Below are 22,656 nucleotides of genomic sequence, written 5' to 3' on the forward strand. Positions count from 1 at the left end.
CAGTTCACCACTTTCAAAGCAACGTAATAAATCATTCAAATCATACTGATGGCTGGATCACAAGGCTGCACGAAACTTGAACAGAAAACATGGACCGAGCCTCACACGTGACACTGTGGCAAAATTTATTAGCAAGTTTCAGGAAACTGAAACTGTTGCAGATCAACCATGAAGTGCAGAGATTCCACAACAATGAAAACAGTTGTCCAATATAAAATGTTTATTTATTTCTGTGTATGGAAACTTGTGGCCCACCCTGTGACCCCAACTGCAAGATCTTCAGTCCAAAATACATCTGAATATTTGTCAAATAGACAGCTTGTTCAACCTTTAATCTGCTGAAAACAAAATGTCAAATATCTTCAGAACCTTTGGGCTACCATGTTAATATTTACGAAAGCTAGAAAATAAATAGCTTAGTTTGCTTATTATGAGAGCCTCCATTGAAGAAAACTAAATTATGTTTTGTCTGTTCTGATCAGTAAAACAGAACCTGTTAGTCTTCACTTTAAAACACTTGATGTGTTTGTCAAAGCTTGAATGCAGCAACTAAAGGCAGATTTTACTGCACCAACATATTGTTCTGTTTCCCACGAAAACAGAATGAAACCAGAGGGCTTGAAAAAGAGGATCACTTTGAGTTCCATCTAACATTTTTCTAAGTACATTTTAAGGTAAATGTCAGAGATTGGTCCCATTTCTGTGGGAAGCACAAAGTCACTTCAGGGGCCACAAATGGCCCCCGGGTCCTACTTTGAACACTGTCAACTGGACCTTTAAATTACATTTTATAGTGGATCTGTTCATCACAGAGTCTCTTGGGCTTGACGACTAAACTTCAGTCATGCTCCTCTTCCTAGAAATATGCATCTGCTCTACATCCACCCTGCTCAATCAGACAAGAAAATGTGAGAATTAAGAGGCCAATAAATGACATTGGGCTCTTCATAATAAAGGAATTATAAACTAATAAGATCTAGATATCTGTTTTTCTTGCTTCTTTCCAAAGTGTAAAGAAAAATACCAAACTTAGAAAAGAAAAAAAAATCCAGTTGGCCAGTTATTTCATAAAGTGATTCATACACTCAACATACTATCAATCCAAATGGTTGAACCTCCTACAAAGACAGGTTATCATGACATCAACGAGGCCTACTTTGATAATTGACGAAGTATGGAATGGAGGATAGAAACTGACACAATAAATGATAAAATCAGAAATATATAAATGGCCCAATAAATATGTGAATACACTTAAACATGTACCAAGGGGACTCTTACCTAATGCTTTAACACATAATTAACCTTTATTTATTTTTCTTTTTAATAACTTCTCCATTATTAATCCTGTGTTCCCGTTGTAGTCATAACTGGGAAATTGCAATTTACCAGCCAAAAAAAAAAGAACTAGAATGCTTTCCGAAGTTGGATTTTCCACTGGGAAAGTGGGCTCAACTCTGACTTTGCATTTCAATATGGCAGCTTGTCACCAGTAGCGAGCTCTGGTGGAAACGTGCATTTCATAAGACACACGTGTAACACTGTGTCTAAAATAAATATTACAAGTTTATTTCTGAAAAGTAACATTTAAAACGAAGAGGTACTGCGAACAATGTTTGTGGACCGGAATGCTGCTCCCTCTGGTGTGACGTCGAACCATGCTCTGATATCAGTCAAGCTGAGACAAAACTAGGAACAAAATGAAAGGAAATCCACCTTTACAACCCCCTCCACCTTTAAATGTGTTATTATAAGACTTTTACTTCTAAGTTTGCTGCAGTGTGAGCTGATAAGCAGGTGAGTATTGAGTTAATTTTATGAAAACAAAACCCACACATCCAAAGTTCTCACCTTGATTATCATAAATAAGATGGTTGATGCTCAATTTGTATTTTTCTGGTTTTTCTAAATGAATAGGAACCCGTTATTCCACATAGGAATGAACTCTGAAACTTTTGAGGTCATTTAATTCAAATCAGTTCACAGACAACAGAAGTTCTTGTAGTGACAGACGAACCATTTCATGACAGTTTAGTGAAGACAAGCAGCCAGAGGGGGGAGAAGAGGAGGAGGAGAGAAAACAGCTCATTAAGAATCCACTTCTTCTGTCCACTAACAAATAAGATCTTCAAAAAGACATTAAGATCATCAGGTCAAGAAATACCTGAAAAAAGGAAACCATAAACAGAAGCAAATTAAAATCCATGCCATTCTATTTTGATGTCTCATTGTCTTTTTTCCTTCTCTGAGTGTTCCTGGAGTTAAATAGTGTTTTCTGACTGTCAGGGAGAAAACTAAAGCCTGCAAATTCAGATTCAGATGAAAATGTTCCACTTAAGCTCTTAATGATGAAACACTTTGAGACAATATGAGCACCGAAAACAGGAAATCCTTAAGGAAATAGAAGCTATTGGTTGCATTATGATCCTTTTATCCCAGTTAAAGTTTGTGCGAGTATTTCTCATCCTTCATTATTTGTTTTGGAGGGGACAGAGAAAAAGACCAAAGAGTGACAAGTGAGTGGATTAAAGAAGTGATTACCAAACGCCTTGAGCACAGAGGGAGACGGAGAGATGAAAAGTGCATTAGAGGTTGACAAACTTTTGTTTTTGGTTGAGCTAATACAGACAGTCGTATCTACAGTAGAAACATGACACAGGCAGACCCCCATCGCACAGAGAGGGGCTTCCAGCCTCTCAATCCACAGTCACACATTAAGTTATTTACATGTTTTAGTAGTGTTCTTCTTCATTATTCCATTCGAAGCTTGAAATGTACGTAGACAGCCGGGATTTCCTGTCATTCCAAACTCTTCCAGTGTGGTTACGGCTAGGATAATAACGTTAGCGGGTTGGCAGGAGGGGCGGAGGGGGAGACCCAACTGAAACCAGTCTCTGGTCTGAGGCCATCATGTCTCTGGAAGCTGGTTGATGTCGGTCAGGTTGGTGTCGTTCAGGATCACTTTGATCCGATCCAAAGACTCCGCCTGTCGTATTCGCTCGAGCTGGACCTGCGTACAAAAACAAACGCCAATTCTGATTACATCATTCCCGTCTGGATCATGGTTCCTAGGCGCTTCAAGAAAACAATGTGAGATTCAGTGAAGAAGTGGGGGGAGAGATCTGAAAACTCACTAACAGATAAACTGGTGCATGTGTCAGGACCAAAACATGAACTAAACAGTCTCTGGTTACCTGAAGTGTCTGAGAAAGCTTGACAAAGTCCTTCTGGACCTGCTCACTAACGTCCAGCTCAGTCTGCAGCCGCTGGGCTTTGTCTCTCTCGTCCAGAACTTGACTTTCTAACACACTCTATGGTAGGCACACAGAAGACATGGAAAAAAAACACAAAAGACTTCATATTTCATCAGTTTCATTAGGAATATTCAGTTTGTTCAATTACTGACAGATTCCCTCCCCAACATGTCATGAGTTGGATGTAACAGCAGCACAAACCTTTGCAGTGGCGACTTCTCTGAACTGCTGCTCCAGGCTTATCTTCACGGCCTGGAGGCTGTCCAGCGTCTCAGTCTTCTCAGCTAAACAGCTCTGCAGCTGCAAAAACAAACACGATGACATCAGAGGGTCAGGAGGACACAACTGGCCCAATTAGTTGTGCAGCCTTACTGCACATTTAAAACATCAATATTACAAACTTGGACGGACGGACGGACAGATATCAGTGACGTGTGGTGAGGTTAGTAGTTGGTGAGGCACTGATTTAATCATTATCATGTTTACAAATATAGACCCCCTGCATGTTATTGGTTACATAATGATTATGTAATCAATATTATTGACTTCGTGCTGTGCTCCACAGCAAATATAAACACCACTTCTTTCTCACTCTCTGTATCAGCGCAGGTACGCACAGACTCGTTGCCACAGCAACCTACAACAACTCCACAAAAAAAAAATAATAATTCAAATATTTCCCACACAAAAAGCAGAACATTCAGTTTGTTGCAGTTGTATGGTTTTAGGCTTAATGTTTATTTTGTGATTATTAATAAGTGATTGCTGTGATAAGAGAAAACTAAAATATATCGCTGCACTTTAACTGCATGGCTAGCTCCATGGCTTTCTTGCTGTCGCTGTGTCTTATTTTGCAGTTGTGAAGTCACAATGTCTGGGATCATGAGCGCCCCCTGCCATGAGGCAAGAGAACTGCCTGTCTCTCCTTGAATGTGTTCTCTGCCTTTTCTGATCGTTCCTCAGCACACGAAACGCGTTAAATACACAGCTGGTGACATGAAACGCTGTACATTATACACATAAGCTAAATAATGGAAAGTAGATTCAGACATTAAATGTTTTTTAGCCATTTTATTGGCGACGTACAGACAGGAGGCGCATGCTCCCATAGAAAAGTAGCCAAATGCACTTAGTGAGAAATTGATCAATCCCAGATGAGGCTCAGCTTGGTGCTACATCACCAGCTGTGCTTCTGAGCATTGGAATGGGAAAACGCAAAAATCCTGCAATTTTTGAGAAAAAATAATCAGAATTGGTTAAGCTAAATAAAAAGCAAGTACTTTATAGTACAAACCACAAGGTGAAAGTAGCAATATAAATTATTTTATCATTATATATTATTTTTCCATGATGGCTCTGCCTCCCCTGACCACACGTCACAGATAGATGGATGTACAGATGAACACATTAACACAGAGAGACTGAGGGAACCTCACCTTGTCCTTCTCTGCTTTAACCCTCTCTAGCTCCATCTTCAGGCTGGAGAACGACGCTGCAAAGAAAACAGGCATCATTAGAGTCATGGATCATAAAATAATTCATGATCCATGAATTATTTAACCAAGCAGCTGTAGTGTGAGCTCTGCTTGTTAGAAACACACCAACAGACCAAACGCAACGAGCTGCTAAAAGCTACTGGACCGACCTGACCTCCGGTACCGGATGAGCTGGAAAAACAACACCAACACAATCTGGGATTCAAAGCTGACGGACCCTCAGAAAAGAGAGGCAATCTGCTTTAAAAACGTATAAAGCTACTTATTTATTTTAGCAACAAAGGTCTGAGACATCAGACTTTTCCAGAAAAATGGTTTTATTAGTTTTAATTATTTGTTATGTTTTGGATCAATCAATCAATCAATCAATCAATCAATCAATCAATCAATCAATCAATCAATCAATCAATCAATCAATCAATCAACCCATCCATCCATCCATCCATCCATCCATCCATCCATCCATCCATCCATCCATCCATCCATCCATCCATCCAACCAACCAACCAACCAACCAACCAACCAACCAACCAACCAACCAACCAACCAACCAATCAATCAATCAATCAATCAATCAATCAATCAATCAATCAATCAATCAATCAATCAATTCAAAAACAGATGAAGTCATTTTCCTGAATTTAAGGATCTTTGTTATTGATAAATGTAAACACATACCCTGAAATACTATTAAATCCCACTTTTGGACATGCTGCTTCACATGAAATACAAAAAGTCACATCTATAGCTACAGTTCTATGCAAAAGTCTTAAATCATCCCTCGCTTATTTAATTAAAATAAATGACATTATTATCATAAAACTGAAAAAAAAAGCAAAAAAAAAAAAAAAAAAAAAAAACCAGAGCATTTTCCAGAAAGCCTGCAGAAGAACTCCTGATTAAATTTGTTTTAGAATTCTGTGTTAATATAAATGAGAGGAGGGCTTAAGACATCTGCATTGTACCGTAAAACAAACCTGTATAAGTGTCAGACACACAGTGAGGTGAACTTTCTCACAGCAGAGGACACAAAAAGCCCGTCGCTTTGAAGCCTGCTATGCTCAGCCTGATAACTACAGTGCCTTGCAAAAAGTTTTCACGCCCATCAAACTTTCCCACGTTCTGTCGTCACATTGAAACGAAAAACTTCATGTGAGAAACCCAGACAAGAGTCCATGAATGCGTCAAAAAATTAAAGAACTTATTGCTTAAATAAGTAAAGGTCAACTTTACAAATAAAAAAGTATTGTGTGCATTTGTATTCAACCTGACTTCACTTTAAGTAAATTATAAAGGTCAACTTCAGGTAATTGAGTCTCCTATGTCTGCTTTATTCTAATCTTGTGAAAAAGTACAAAGGCTGTGAATAATTTTGCAAGAAACTGTGTGCTGCTAACACACACAAGCTGTTAAGTTTAGCCTTTCCATACCTTCCAAGATGTCTGTAATACAATGATCAGTGGAGGTAAAACAAAAGCAGAAACAGAGGAGAGTTTTTTAAAAGAAATGCCCAGAAAACAGCAGGATGCCGGACGTTTACGCTACAGATTCTCACCTATCTCCTCCTTGCAGCCCTCGATCTCCAGCTGCAGGGTGTCTTCCAGGTTCTCCTTCAGACACTGCTCCGCCTGGATCTGCTCTTTCAAGAACAGGATCTCAGCTTTTAGCTTCTCCTCCATGTGATCAGCTGCCGTCCGCAGCGCCACAACGTCGTCCCGCAACTGCAGCACCAGGCCCTGCAGATCCTGCAGAACGATCCAGTTGAGAACTATTTAACTTCTTCTAATCTCAAGTTGAGAAGTTTGCGTTGAACTCGTTGCTTCACATTTATTTATTTGTTATTTGCATCTTTTAAAACTTCTAATATTCTAATTGCTTAAACTGTTAAATGAAAAATCTGAAAAATGTGCAAATTATACCGTGCGATTCATCAATTAAGCGTCAGAATAATTAATTACTCAAACAAATGTTAGTTGCAGAACTACACCAGTCCAATTAGATAATACATTTGTAAGTAAATTAATTCAATTAGATTTAGTCTGTGAGGTGCATTGAAGGCGTACCTGCACAGTGTTGGGCATCTGGAAGTCTTCTTGCTGCTGCAGTTCCAGATGCAGTCGGTGTTTACCCTGCAGGCTCTCGTTGTCTCTCTGTAGTCGGCTTAGCTCATCCGCCACCTGCTCCCTCGACTTCAACAGAACCGCCTAAAAAGAAAAAGAAAATTCCTCACATCTGTTTGGATCATCATTTCCTCCAGGGTGGTGGTTTTTATTTATGGTAAGATTTAAACTCATATCTTTAGGCTTAAGCATCATGAACAGCAAAAGATTTTCCAACTATTACGCAGGAATGATTTTTGGTCTTACTTTATTTTATTTCCATAACCATGGCAACAAAGTTGGGTTGTTGTTGTTTTGTTTTTTTTAACAACTTGGAGCAGCTGAATAGTCTCTCTAAAGCTCACCAATCCCAGAAGAGCTTAAAAGGCAGAGCGAGGAGGATGAAGTTCAAACCATCTTTCAATGATCATGATGGGTAAGAATCACATCCCCTACTCCAACATCTCTCTATTCACAGAGATTTAGCTGTTCTAGTCTAATTGGGTTGTTAGCGTGTTATAACTGCCATACAAAAACAGTTTTTAGTCAGAAGCTTCAATTTGTTGCAAGACTGACTGCTGGTGGAGATCCTGCCTGCCCACAACTTCACCATTCACAGAATTCATACACTTTAGACATCGAAAAAAAAAAAAAAAAACTAAATGTTTTTGTGACTCCTATCAACCAAGTATCTTCTGTTTGAGATTTTTGTTGTTGTGGAAAGTGTTTTTTTTGTCACTCCCAGTTTATATAGTATTAATAAATATAATTTCCCATTTTATTCTCTAATAGACCCTCCTTTTATTGTTTTTTGGAAAAAAAAATTTCTTAACAATAAAGTCCAATCAACGTATCCTAAACTCATTAGCCTCGTCTTGTTATCGGTTGGTTGTGAAAAGCAGTGATTAAGTGGAGTAATAAAACCAGCAGACAGGAGCCACAAGCTGACGCTTAGTTTGGCTGCAAATGATCAACAAAGACAAACTGATGAAGCTTTTCAGGCTGGCTGTCATCTTTTATATGCTGATAATAAAGCCATCAGGCGGACACAGGCGGTGTGGCGTTAACAGCTGAACACGCTGCTCACCATCTGCTCCTGTGTGCTCCTCTTAGCCTCACTGAAGGCCTGCTGTAGCATGCTGAGCAGCGCTTCTGATTCCTGGACTCTCTGCATGAGGGCAGATACCTGTGAAGAGAAATCAAAACACAAGCGACTGCTAATTTAGACTCATAAAACCTATAAATAGAGAGGTTATGAAACATAAACAAAGAATAGCTGGCATGTTTTTGGCAATAAAAAGGTTCTGTTCTTATAGTTCACTTAAAAACAGGAAGCTAATATGGATCACAATGTTGGTGGATTATTGTTGCAAAATGAACACAAACTGTTTTCTTGGAGAAATCTGTCAATAGGACAACTCTAAGTAGGCACTCTTTACCACAGGTGTAGTTCACCTGTACTGAAATACAGGCTGAATGAGTTGGCAAAATAACTTTTAAATCCATGGGTAGGGTGCCAGATCAGTAAGTCTCCAGGTTAGTCCCCTGGGACTGCATTTCACCTTTGCTGTCAGTACTTTTGTGTTGGATATGCACTGAGGCACAATGCTTTGACAACTTTCAGCTGTCATGTTTGCGCCATTATGAAAATGAACACGTCTATCATCAGCTATAACCCTGAACACAACTGATAAAGATGTAAAAATGAGTAGAAATTCCCTTAAAATGAATGCTTTTTCATAAACTGCAGATTGTGATCTTTGCAATCTTAGTGTTCTTTGCTGTTTGTCCTGTGCAGGTTTTGCACAGCAGAACCTGCAGAATATGAGCCAGAGGTTTGTGGCTTACCACAGCTCTATCACCCATCTTAAATTAACTTCTCACTAACAACTGACAAAACACATGCTATTATCAAGTCTTTGGTTTGGTTAATTTTTGCTGTATAAAATTGCAATGAAATGCAGATACATCTGCAGATTCTTATTTCTCTCTTGATTTCCTTTTCCACATCAGAGAGAGCAGCAACAGAATGTTTTTGGCGTTGGAAATTAACTCAAAACAAAGCAGAATCTGTAAAATCCTTCGTCACAGACAACCAGTTGGCCTGATGGTTGTTCTCGAGAGATATTAGCAAGAAATGCAGATAATATCAGCTGCTCTCATCCTGTTTTGCAGCTGCTTTCTTCCCACTGTGACACCTACAGCTCTCTGATGTGAGAAAAGTTATTCAAGATGTCTTGCATTTTCTTCAGAGATAATGCTGAGATGTGTTTTGTTACATTCTCATTACAAATAACTGTTTGTCCTTTTCTGCTTATCTGCCAACTAAGGCTTCAACTAACTGATTTAATTATACAAATGATAGGAAAATTCCTACAAGGTGTGTTGGACGAATAATGTTTTTTCACCTTTCACAGTCAACATTTATTTGTTTTCAGTTGAATTCTACGTGGGTGAAATTATTTCAATAATCGTTTCATTAGATTTATAGGATACATACCTTAGCATCAGTTTCCTCATTTCCTACTTTTATTGATTCTTCTAGACTCTGTTTCTCCATCATCGTCCTTTCCAGCTGATCGTTAGCCTGACGCAGCATGGCCTGCAGCTTCTTCACCTGTAAGAAAATAACTGTCAAACTATGCAGTCTTCTCCAACACAAAGCATCTCAGTTGATTTAAACAAATGCTTCTTTAAAATAAACAATAGATTAGGTCACAAAATATGATGACTTCATAAAAAGAAATGTATAAATCTGGATTTTCTTTGTGAAAGCAGAGAAGAGTACCTGGTCTCGTGTTTCAGCCTCCTGTCCTTGAATGGCCTGTAGCTGCTTCTCATAGTTGGAGCACATGTCGCAGCGTCGGCCAAGCTTCCTGCCAGCGTTTTTTACCTGGTTCAACAAAAACATGACAACAAAATGTTCATGAATGATCATCAGTTCAGATCAGCACTCAGTATATCTGGAGTTCCTCAAGGCTACGTTCTGAGCCCTCTCATCTTTTATTGAACAAAAGCATCTTTTCTTTTACAATTTGACCTTGTCCACTTCCCCATAAATATTCAGTGACTTTACAGCTTCCTCTGGACTAAATAAACTACATGAAATCACTGATTACATCCAGATGAAGTCAATGTCACTGAAATGAAACATAAAACTGTGGACAGCCAGTGGTAACCGTTGTTAGAAATCACAAATATTTGAGACCTCTTTTTAAAAAGCTTGAAACTACCTATATAGTTCAAACACCAAACAGTCCCTCCTGTATTCAGCAATTCCACACGGAAATTCACCAAAGAAAATAAAATAAAATAAAAAAATCAGGAGACTGCCGCATTTTTTCACACAAATACAAAATTGTGAGCTTAATGCAAATCTTTTGCAAAACTTGTCAAAAAATATTGGGTTGAAGTGATTGTAGACTCCCACCTGCAGGTGTCAGCTTCCCAAGATGCATTTATATATATTTTTTCTTTTTTTTCCTCAATATGCTTTACGGAAAAACAGAAAAAAGGCAAATAGATGAATTTCCACCAATAATTTGGAACATTATGACACCAAAAAGTTCCAAGAGTTATTAATCTATTTTTTAATCACTCCTAATATTTTTCTGAGAAAACAAAAATCTGAATATTTATCTTTTTTTGAAGTTCATATTGGGAAAATTACATAAAACTCAACAAAACCAATTTTGTTGAGATTTCATGAACTATCAGAGATTTAGTTATCATTCCATATAATTTGGAATTATGTTCCAAAACAGGAATGAATGTGGAATAAGAGAGGGTTCGCTGCACTAGTAGGAAGTAAACTGGGGACTTAAAGCACAGAAAACCTATCTGTGCACCTCTTGCTGCAGCAGGTTCCACTCTGTGTCGCTGACGAGTCGGTAGCCGGATGGTGGTAAGTAGGCGGTGTCCGGAGCGTGGGAGATGCTGGACAGCAGCGACGCCGTCTCCTCCTGCTCCGGCGTCATGGCTTTTATCGCTTTCTCCTGGTCCTTAGTCAGCAGGAAGTGGCCCGCCGTCAGCTTGATGGAGCTGATGGACGAGGTCTCACCAAAACTACTGTCTGTGACGCCGCAGTCGGCCCCCACCAGGGGCCCAAAGTCCGATTCGTCCAGGTTGCTGGCCGACTTCGCCTTGTGGTTGTGTCCGCCGAGTCCCTGCTGCGAAGACAGTGAGGACCCGAGGCTGTCGGTCGACTGGACCCTTCGTAGGTTGTCCTTGTAGGGATCCGAAGGGCCGCCGGCAACAATGTCAGTGTCTAAGGAGTGAATGGAGCCATGAGCGCTGTGGTTGATCGGAGGCTGACAGAGAAAACAAAGAAATAAGAGTTTAGAGGAAAGAAAAATTTTAGTTTAAGTAAAAAAAACAGAGATTTTAAAGCAAAGCTAGAGAAAATATTTTTTAGGAAACCTTTTTAAGTGCTACTGAAGGTAAATAGGAACAATGTGACACCAAGAATGAGCTCTTTAAATCTAACTAAACTGCTGCTAGCAATGGCCCCCCAAGTCAACGTTTACATTCGCAGGTGGAAATGGCTGCAAACAGATTGGCAATTATAGAACCACACATCTTTGAAAAGCAGACGTGACGCCTTCTGCAGAACCAATAACAATGCAGCAAGTAGTTCCTGGATGGTAAATCAACAACAAAACATTTGTATTTTCCATCAGTCGTTATACAGCGGATACAGTGGTAAAACCTGTTGACCAAATGTGTTGGAGCTCAGTTTGGATTGCTAGATAACACAGTGTCCTCTATTGTGACTTAAAAATCTGGAGGTTTTTGAAACGGCTCGTCTTCCAAACACCACAAAAAAATAAACATATCGCCAAAAAACAGTGTTAGCTTTTTTATCATTTGGGATGTTTTCAGAAACAGTAGAAACTCAAATGGAAGAATAAAAACATGCAAAATTTGAGTTTTGCAAAATTTCTGTTAATACATCAATCAAAACGAAATAATTTTGTATTTTAAAAAATTATTTTGAAATGAATTTTATTTATTTAATTTTGTCCCTTTTAACACTGCATAAAGATCTGAAAGCAGACTTGAGTAGTATTTCCCACTATGATACAGTGTCTATTAATAAGTTACCTCGAACTATAAACTACAACCCAAACAAGTCTGAGAAAAAAAATGCAGCTTCAGCAAGAAGTAGTTATTTACAGCATAAGTTCATTGTCACATGCGTCAGCTGAAGAATTCAACTTAATTCGCAGTGCTTTTGCCCTTTTTCAAACTCAGGGAGTCACAATGATTTTCAGTTTCTCTGCAGAACCGTTACTAAGACCAATTTTCTTTCTTGGTTTGTGTACATCCTACCAGAGGGATGTTATGGTTGCTCAACAGTTGCTGCAGAGTCATCTTTTATGCTGAGAAATTAGGCAGAAGTGACCACAAATACCACAAAATTGATACAAGGGTCGCGATTGGTCACAGTGAAACTGGGTTAAAAGGTTTTCAAGATTTTGAGGACTTCAAATAGTCTTTTGAAAAAAAAAAATGAAACAACTGATCTAGAGCCAGAGATTAACTTTTAAAAAGAAAATTTTATGGTTTTAATCCAAAGTTTCAGCTAATTAAAACAATGGCGACAAAAAACTGTAAAATTTCCCAGATGTCTCATATATTTATAATCTGAATGTAAATCACAATGACTATTCTCTTTTGTGTTTGTGTCAATAAAAACATCCCAATTTTTTTCCTTTGCTCCTTTCATTTGTTCCACTTTTGATCCATATTTATATAAAACCAGTGGAGACAAAGAATCGTAAAAAGACGTTTTCATTTTAAAGCAGCGAAGAACCAAACACGTGAGGTCAGGGCGTGAAGGTGAAGAAGCTCACATTTCCACCAGGGAACAGAACGATAAGCAACACTAAGACAAGCTGCTGTGCGTCACGGGGACGGATCAGATGACATGACGTACCTCCTCAATGCTCAGTCCCAGAAAGTCCTCCAGAGGCTCAGTGTTGTCTCCTCCATCGTCCTCCTGCAGGTCCTTCACCAGACTCAGCCTCTCTTTCTCATCCTCCTCCTGAGAAAAGAGACAGATATTAATCAGAATTTGTCCCATTTTCCTGGCCCTCCCAGCAATAATCTCACTAAGTGGTGCCTTTATTAGATAAACTAATCTGATATGATCTGGTCATCACCCTGGACAAATTCTGCTATCAAAGATAATAACATTAGGAGATGCTGAGGGGGTTTTATGTTACTAAATAATGCATATTGTTCTCACAGTCCTTCTCTTTCCATTGGATAGAAGATTTACAGAGTGTATTTTATTTTTTAAGAGTTGATGGAACTAGGTGTTTTTATCTTTAATATAAAATGAATACATTTTTTTAATAGTTCTTCAAAGAGTTTTTGTAGACAGTGATGGCTATCAAAAAAATATCAAATCTGAATATAGAAAAAATAAAGTAATTGAAAGATGACAAAATATGTCTTAAATGACCTCAAACTGAGAATCAAAACAGCAAGTAAATGAACAGAAAGACCTCGACTTGTACACAGAACAGCCTCAAGGCCTCATGTGTTCAGCATGGAGGTCCTGGCCTCTTGCATGTTCCCAAAAGCAGCACCATGTCTGCTGGGAAATGAGCTCCATTAAACCCCTCAAGGTGCCCTGTGGTATCAGAGCACTAGAAGAAAATCCTTTTAGACCCAGAAGCTGTAGGTTAGATGGATCCAGTTCATCCCTCCACTCCCAGTGCAGCTGGTTTATGACTCCTCTCGACTCGGATTTCAGTGGCCGTAAAGCTTTCCTCATGGAAAAGCCCCCAAACTCAGGGTTCCCGCAACATTTTTTTCATGTCAAAATTCCCTCGATTTTTCCTGAGTCAGTTTCCAGCAGTGGAAGTTTTAACGTAATTAATGCCCAGAGTGTCCAAACATTTTGCAAAATACTCAGGTTGAAAGCACTTACTAAATAAAAACTCAAACATTTCTTGAGACATTTTTCTTAATCTTCTCAATAATAAAAAGAACATCCAAGATTTTAATTAAAGGAAAAAGATGCCAAATTCTTTTGGCAGAAAAGGAACGGAGAATGGTGGCATCATGTTGGAGCAGCTCTGAGAGTTCTGAAAAAGAGGCTTTATGAACCATGGATAGTGATTTAAAGAAGAGTGGCAAAAGCAAATCAGGTGGATTCATCTGGGATGTGTTAATGTTAAATATCATATCTGCTGCCCAGACACTGAGCTGTCAGCATGTCAGGATAGTAAAGTCAGATCATCCCAGCCATCCCTTATGGTGTGTAGCACTGGGCAGCAGTGGGAAGAACAGGATGCTAACAGATGGGTATGTCCCCTAAAATGTAATGTATATTGTTGGTTTCATAAATATGTTTTTATGATGTAAAGCACTTTGAACTGCCTTGTTGCTGAAATGTGCTATACAAATAAACTTGACTTGACTTAACACTGGTGTAAAAAGTAAACTTTTGGAAATTCAAATATCTTTTTCAACACTGACAAATTTCTGACTTTTCCAAACTACAGATACATTGCATATGTCATTGTTACATTGGGAAATTTCATGAATGTGCACAATGCTGGGGGGCAAAAACACTATTCCTATACTTGCCATGCAAAAAAAATGAAACTCAGAGATAAATGTATCACTTAGTGCAGTGTGCCACAGTAAAGGGAAAATAACATAGAAAACCATAGAAGAATAACTCAAAAACCACTCATACTCTTCCTTTTTCTCACTCTCTGCATCAGCTATATGTCAAAGACTTGTTGCCATAGCAACTGGCTGACAACAAGTAACATAAAAATAATAATAATAATAAAAAAAATATTATGCAAACATGATCTTGTTCTTTCCAACACAAAGAACCGATCATTCAGTCCATTGCAGTTTTATGTTTTCAGGTTAGATGTTTATTTTGTGATTATTAATAAGTGATAGTCTGAACCCAGCAGTGGCTGATTAGCTAATTTAAACCCCTGCTCTACTGATCAACTATCAAGGACTTTGATTGTGGCTCCCCATTTTTTTTTTTTAACTGAACCAAACCAGCAAATTCCGCAGCAGATGTACATATTAAGATTGTCAAAGTCAAGCTAGCATAATTGACCTATTTCCCTCTCCCACGCCATTTTATTTTTATTAAAACTTTTCACTGTGAAATGGAATACCCTTGGACCTTGTTATCTCGTTGTCATAATACTGACAATTAGCAGCAAAGCCCTGCATGCCTTTTTCTTTTCCATATCACTATTACATTTAAGATTTAGCATGCTATGTTGGCAACTTGACAGCTACAACCAATGGTAGTCAGTGAGCAGCTTTTTAACCTTCAGCATAGAGCTGGCGGAGGGATCTTGCGCGTGACATAATTTTTCAATGTGTTTATCGAGGAGCATTTTTTCATCATTTACGACTTCCAACCTCATTTGGAAAGAAAAAGTTAAACCATCCATTAAACGAAGCTCAAGGGAAGGCTGAAACATCTACAGCAAAACGATGAGTGACCACTGCTGTACCTGGTCCTTCTTCTTCATCTCCTCTACCTGGCGGAGTTGTTCGGAGGACAGCACACTCTCTATCCTCTGCATGTCCCTCATCAGGAGGCGCTGGGACTCCAGGAACTGGTCGTTGGCCCGCTGCCACGTCTGCTTCAGCTGGTTGTGCTGCTGCCGCTCCAACTCCAGTTTGTGACACACTGTGAGACACAGAGGAGAGAACCATCAGCTGCATCTTCAACCTTAACCACATTCCTAGAGTTTCACATGTTAAAGAGAAACAACAATCATGAGAAATGTATTTGCCTATGTTTCTGAATATGTATAACCTAGTCTACAGAGACTTTTCTGGCCACAAAAATCTAAAGCAATTCTCCAAATTCCAGAAAGGAATGAGCTAACATGTTAGCAGGCATACTGTTCAGTCTCAAATTCTCTATTTAACGAATCTACTACACACATTTTCTACTTCTAAGCTTTCTTTTAACCAAAAGGCTTCCTCTGGAAGCCCTGAAACAAACCATCATGGAGCTCTTTGCGTAGTTTCTCTGCATCTTCCTGCAGCACAGACTTCTGCGTGTTCAGCACAGCCACATACATCTCCAGGTCCGTACGACACGACTTCTCAGCCTCCAGAACGTGATTCAGCTCCTTCACCTACCAAAACATAAATAAATATATCCAAGTCAAATAAATTCAACCACAGCTTCTAATCTGGAAAATAAAACAAATGTTGCATTTAATGGTGAAGGCTTTCCAGAAAAGAAGCCAAAACTCTTTTTAAAATGATTTCAGACTATCATTATCAAGGTTTTCTGAAGGTCCTGGGCTTAAAACAAATATAATGTTAGGCTCTTTGTAATGTATTTTTAGTTGAACTGAAATGAATAGTACTTCTCTTAAAGAAAGGACTATCGTAAGCTAAATCTAAAGAAATGATAGGAAAGGTTGCAGCAGCATGATACAGATCATAGAACTGGAGCTAACATATATTTTCTAAAATTAATCAAATATGTTTCTTACAGCCACACACACAAAAAAAAACTGCCATCATTTAAAAACCAAATATTCCTGACTGACCTTGGACGCCTCCAGCTCTTTCACCCTGTCCTCGGCGCTGCTCAGCTTGGCCTTCAGCGCTGTGATCTCCTGCTCCATGGGCATCACCACGGAGCGCAGCTTCTCTGCATCCTCCTGAGCCTGAAACAAGCCACCCATTTTCAAACTCAGACCACTAAAAAAGATATAGTATTAGGGCCGTTGTAAATAGAAAAAAACAAAAACAAAAGGAGTACATTTCTACCATACTACTCAGAAAGTTTGAGAATAATCACAGACAATTTCTAGAAAAAACATGTACATTTCTGAGCTCGAAAAGTCAAAACTTTGCAAGAACAACTTTTTTAAAGAACCAGACTTGTGTCTATTTATGTATTCTATTTTAAATTTAAAAATAAACCACAAGTCAGAGTTCTTAGGAGCGAAAGTTCTCAGAGTGAGGGCTTGTTATCTACCTTCTTCATTTCATCCTCCAGGTTCTCCTCCTCCTGTCCCTCTGTGAGGCGGCGCCTCAAATCGCCCAGCTCCCTCTCCATGGCCTCTCGGTACTGGTTCCACTGGGCTCGCTCCTGCTCCAGGCGCTGGTGAAACTGGACCTCGTATTCACACACTGTGTCTGCAAGATAGAAAACAAAAAGAAACATGTTTAGATGTAAAAAGTGAAACAACAGAAACATTAACAGTTCTGTTATTAAGTGCAGACTTAACCTGTATTCTTTGAACTAATGATAAAATAGAATTGTAATAAAAATAATACATTGTAACCACAGTTCACTTTTTGTTTCCGCATCAAAGTCTGATTGAAAAATTCACACCTTCCCAATACAAGCTCTTATAATAATTAACAAGTTCAATTAATCAAACAATTAAAGGGGCTATATTTGACCAACAGAGGCTGAGTTTACCTTTCATGATGGCCTGCAGCGAGGCCACCTCCTCCTGCCATTGGCTGCGGACTTGGTCGATGGCTTCCTGCTTGGTGTTTTCCGACACAGTGGCCACAGCTTTGATGGTCTCGATCTCGGCCTGAGCCTGAGACAGCTGGGTCTGTACGGTGCTCAGCTCGCTTTGGGAGTTCTCCAGGGCCTCAGTTTGTCTTTTGAGTTCCTCTGGGGGAACCAGGCGGATCAGACAAGACACAAATGAGCAAAAATCCAAGACAAATGGGGTTAAACAGACAGAACAGAATTAAAAACATTTGTATTCCCTTTCACATGCATCTTCAGGAACTATGGAAGAGGGTTAGGGTCACTGAAAAAAAGGAGTTGTGACTTCTGATTTCAGAAGATTAAAAAAAATTTAATCAGAATAGCATTTTTTTTTATTGGCCCTAATCCTCTTTCATTAGAAACCCTTATTCGGCACAGAAAAATGTACTTCTACCCCGTCTTCAAGTTCCTGATCCTTGGTGCTTCCTTGTTAATGATTTATGAAGTGAAACTAGTTTCACTATCTTGGGATACCTACGTTCCTTGGTCAGGTACATCTCTTTGAATTTGGCTCTCTTCTGGTTGAACTCGGCCTCCAGCTGCTGCTTGAGCCGGATGAACTCGGCCCTCTCCTGCTCCAGAGCCGCCACACGCTGCTGAAGCACCTCTGGAAGACGAGAGAAGGAAACAAACACACAACAATTCGTCAGCTGCAGATTGCATGTAACCAGAGAGGATGGAGCAAAACAGAGAAAAACAGTGTACTGTTTAATTACAACAGTTTTAGACAGCATAATCAACACGACAACAAATCAAAAAGTTGTGAAAATACGGTTGCTTAACTAGAAAAATCAATAAATTATTCTTATAAGATAGCAAACTCTCTTTTAGACAAATTTGCAGCTCTAGCAAAACAGGTCAGTTAAATTTTAAGTGAAAAAATGCCACCGAATATTTTCCATTAATTTCAAAATAAAGACAATGGCTGTCTTTGCTGCCATCCTGATTTTATATTACACACAAAAAAAAACATAATTTACAGAATCTAAAACCTCAGCAGAGAAACGCAGAGAAAACCAAATACATTATTTATCACACTTTAAAGCTTGAATTTTTATAGAGTTGAATGAGAAAAAGCATTATTAGTGTCTTTCCTGTCAATCAGATGTTAAATCGAATAGTCGATTAATAGTTTATCAAATTAAAATTAGTTCCAATCGATTAACTAACAACACGTGCTCAGACCTTCACCTTTAGTGTTGCAGTTTGGCCACCATCCAGCAGAAGGCGCCGCTGGTCACCCATACTTAAGTGGACCCAATTGATACAGAATTAAAGATGGTGGCAGTATCCCACAATAGGAAACTGACCTTGTCCACAAAAAGTCAGTTGTGGGATTCAAACTACATTTTTATCCGATTGTTTTTAAATATAGACCCTCGACGAACTTGTTAAGTTTCACCATAGAGTTATATCACATTTTCACAGTCGACAGAAAAGCCTGCGGTCCTCCTCCCATCTAGAAGTGTTTCACATATTTTATTCTTTTCATCTTTTTTTTTTTTTCCCTTAAGGATTCTGTTGTGCTGTATTTTAGAAATATGTCTAAATTGAACAATTTTCTGTTTATTCGGTCAGTATCTAACAATGTAGACTCAAAGAAATGCTAACTGAGGTAACAGAGGAATGTCTGCTTATCAATTAATCTTTAGTTGATCAATCAAATGAATTGACCATTTTCCTGAAAGAAACAAAGACATTCAATGAAGCATAACAGCAGAGCTCCTTTAGGGTAAACATGCAGGAAGCCCTTTGATTGTATCACCATAATGTACTCACTACAAAATATCATCATGACTTTTCACCCCTAAGGTCTTCCTAACTGGACTCACATCTGCAAATCAAACAGTAATAAATATTAATCTTGTAATTGATCTGAATGAGAGATGTTAAAACATCTATAAAAAGAGACATGTTTTAGCTTCAGTCCTAAACTAGAGCAGAGACTGTGTCCTCTCCTAACCAACCTGACAACACATTCAGTCACAGGTTTTTCCTACTGCAAGAGTGGCTCATACCTGTTTAATTCCTGTCACTTAAAACCAGCAGGACGAGCAGGGAGACAGCAACATTCTCACATGCACACAGACAAATGGAAACATTTACGAGCCACAAGCAGCAGATAGGTGCAGAGTGACTCTGCTGGTCATGTGATAGCTGAGCAAACTCCAACATGGGATTTTTACATCGATTCCTTGTGAATTCAAGCACATAGTTAAATTCTGCTGCCCTAAGCAGTAACAGCAACTAAAATGCATTAAAAAACTACCAAATAAAACAAAAACATTAACTAGCCAAGACCACAAAATCCAGCAATCTACTGTCTACTAAACAAGGACTTAAGTAGATTGGAGCGACTAAAACCAAATTAGTTAAAGTTTTTTAATCCAGTGAAATATTGTTAGTATAAAAAAAACCACAATATTTAGTCAAGCATTGAAATTCAAAAGGTCAGCACCAGTGATGCTATTTCTCCTTCCTCATCATGTTAGGAAATGTTCCGTCCACTTTAAAATGCAGAATAAAGGTTGTGGGTTCAAATCTGAGGCCTTTCTGTGTGGAATGTGGATTCGCTCTGGGTACTCTGGCTTCCTCTCACAATCCAAAAACATAACTGTAACTCTAAACTACCTTTAGCTGTGATTTTCTGTCTTGACCTGTGATGAACTGGCAATGCTATCAAGATTAATAGCATATACATTTTCACATAGGACTAGCGTTGTCCCTTAATGGACAAAAAACTTCTTTTTTGTACTCAAAAATAGCTGGATGGTTGGAAACATTTAAATGCGAAACCAAAAAATTGTAACTGGGGTAAATAAAGATAAAAATGACATTAAGGTCAATCTTATAACCGTTTCAGTCAGGGGTTACTTTTTAATTTTGGAAAAAATAAGGAAATTACAAATCACAAAGAGGAACACCAGGAATCAGTACAAGTAAACACTGAGTTTAACGCTAAAGTAAAGTGTCTAAGACTGGCACATTTATAACAGAATCAGCTTTCTTGGCCAGATTTCTGTGCACAAACAAAGAATTGACATTGCAATAGTAATGTCAAATATTGAAAATCTGTCAGACATGAGCACAAAGCACAGGGAAATTCGAAACAAGTGACCAAATGTAATATTTGCAATCAGACCTTTTATGCAAGGCATGTGAAATTCTGCAACACTTTCCACCCACAAAGCAAAAAATGTAAGAACTTTATGACCCTGTGTCCTTGTTGTACAAGCAGCTAAAAAGAGCTATAACAGTAAGATAATCATTATCAACAGCCAATTTATTAACCAATTTTATAAATTCCAGGCCTGTTTTTCTATGTTTTTTATGCTATTTTTTTTAATGCATGTGCTTTTTGTTCGAATATTTTGGTTATCTTCTCAATTCGATCTTAAGTCCTCTCACACTTCCATACAGGCAACCATATCTTAAGGAACTGCGACTCAAGCCTATCTACTACACTTAGCATACAATCAGTCCATTATTGATACAATATTGATACTGAAATGATATTCTACTCTTTATGCAGCCCTACTTATGACTGTCGCATTATTTTCGTTATCTAGATGAGGTTAGACACATTTCTAAGGGTATGTTTCGCAACATTAGCAGTTTGGAAGCAAAATGTTGTTCATCCCTCCATCAAAATTGAGAATGAATCGCAATCGTAGAGCATTGGATGCATTTAAGAAATTCAGTTTGGCTAAAATTATGAAAAATTCAATGATTAACTTTATTATTAGTGACATCGATAACATAACCACTTCTTACTCAAATGTAGAAAAGTTGCCTGTCTTGCAAAACAAATACAATGTGCAGGTGAATTTGTCAGCCTAACATGCAAGTCCAATCCTACATACTCAGAACTTTACATCTTGCTCATATGATCCACAAGAACTGTATGGCAGGCTTAAAATTCAGGATCAGAACCGACATTTAGATCAAACTGGTCTAAGTAGATAAAGCTCACAGTTAAACAGCAACTAGAGAGTGGTGGTACACAGAAATTAACGTTATTCTTCTGGGTTTATAGGTTGGAAAAAAATTGACAATAAAACACCTGTTGTGTCAGTTAAACGTTTAGTAACACTGAAATTGCTAATGTGATGTTCGTAAGAGCACACAGTGGGTGGTAGTAAATGTTCAATAAGAGCCAGTGACACGTCGCACTGGTGATGCTAACTGGCTAATGTTGTCAAGGATGCAGAGGCCGCTGCCTTCGGGTCTGTCAACCGTCAACACTCCCCCCTACACCCGCCACCCGAGAAGGCCGTCAAACACAGGACAGTTACCGTCATGTTGGGACGACAGAGGGGAACCCTCGGCCTCCTCGGCCATGGTTTCCTGAGAGAAGCTTCAGACAGTGAACACAGAGGTGGGAAACAGCTAGGAGCGCCCAAGAAAACAAGCTAACATCCCAACCAGCTGTGAAGCTAGACGTGAAGGAAGGGAAGAGTTTCTGGTTAGAGTTTCAAAATAAAGCCGATTTATTTTGCTTTGAGTACACTTAATAAAAACCTTCGCATATTTACATTTGATAAAGCACCAATTAACAAAAATGAATTCAGACAATGTTTTAAATGTCTCTAATAATCGTAAGGTATGCATTTTTAGGATATTTGCAGAGTCAGTGCTTTGTTTTGAAGGAAACAAGAGCATTTCCTGTGAATCATGATGTTTTTACTTTCCATAGACCGAGAAGTACACACCCGCGGGCTCCGTAGAAAAGCGCAGACTGCACGCTTATCTACGCCGTGGAAAAGATGCGTCATCTCGTCGGGCATGTTGTGAGTGGCATGTTGTCTTTGGAACTCTGTCCAAAAACAAAATAGCTTCTAATAAAGCACATTTTAATTTCAAAATAATTTTGCTAATTTTTGTGTCAAAATTAATATTTGGAAATCAAAATAGGTCAGTACAATCAATGATAAACCAAAATCGTATAAAATTTAATCTCAGAAATAAACCATAAAAATACATAATTGTATTTAATTATAAAACCTAAGACATTTTTAGTCCAACTACTTTGTCCCCATGCTGATCTCAATAATCACAATAACAACATCAACAACAACAATAATAATAATAACAACAACAACAACAACAATAATAATAATAATAATAATAATAATAATAATAATAATAATAATAATAATAATAATGTTTATGATGTGGTTATTATTATCATAATTTTTGTTGTTGTTATTGTTGTTGTAAATGGTTATTGTAACATTTTTTGTCATTTCATTTTCTAAGATTAGTTTTGC

At 38.4% G+C, this 22,656-nt stretch overlaps 1 protein-coding gene across 1 annotated transcript; it reads right to left on the reverse strand.

The window, feature by feature from the left end:
* Window positions 1-1,950: 1,950 nt before the first annotated feature.
* rabep1 (rabaptin, RAB GTPase binding effector protein 1) lies at window positions 1,951-21,822 on the reverse strand. Its single transcript, XM_055046795.1, has 18 exons — window positions 21,682-21,822; window positions 17,865-17,993; window positions 17,303-17,506; window positions 16,853-17,013; window positions 16,419-16,538; window positions 15,860-15,995; window positions 15,360-15,538; window positions 12,788-12,895; window positions 10,698-11,159; window positions 9,638-9,742; window positions 9,350-9,466; window positions 7,937-8,035; window positions 6,814-6,954; window positions 6,306-6,495; window positions 4,691-4,746; window positions 3,456-3,554; window positions 3,195-3,311; window positions 1,951-3,010 (listed from the first exon to the last, which is right to left on the reverse strand). The coding sequence occupies exons 1-18, from the start codon at window positions 21,725-21,727 to the stop codon at window positions 2,909-2,911; spliced, it is 2,571 nt and encodes an 856-aa protein (XP_054902770.1). The 5' UTR covers window positions 21,728-21,822; the 3' UTR covers window positions 1,951-2,908.
* Window positions 21,823-22,656: the final 834 nt, after the last annotated feature.

This window comes from Poeciliopsis prolifica, unplaced genomic scaffold, assembly GCF_027474105.1.
Source record: "Poeciliopsis prolifica strain line A6 unplaced genomic scaffold, Auburn_PproV2 SCAFFOLD024, whole genome shotgun sequence".
Taxonomy (NCBI): Eukaryota; Metazoa; Chordata; class Actinopteri; order Cyprinodontiformes; family Poeciliidae; genus Poeciliopsis; species Poeciliopsis prolifica.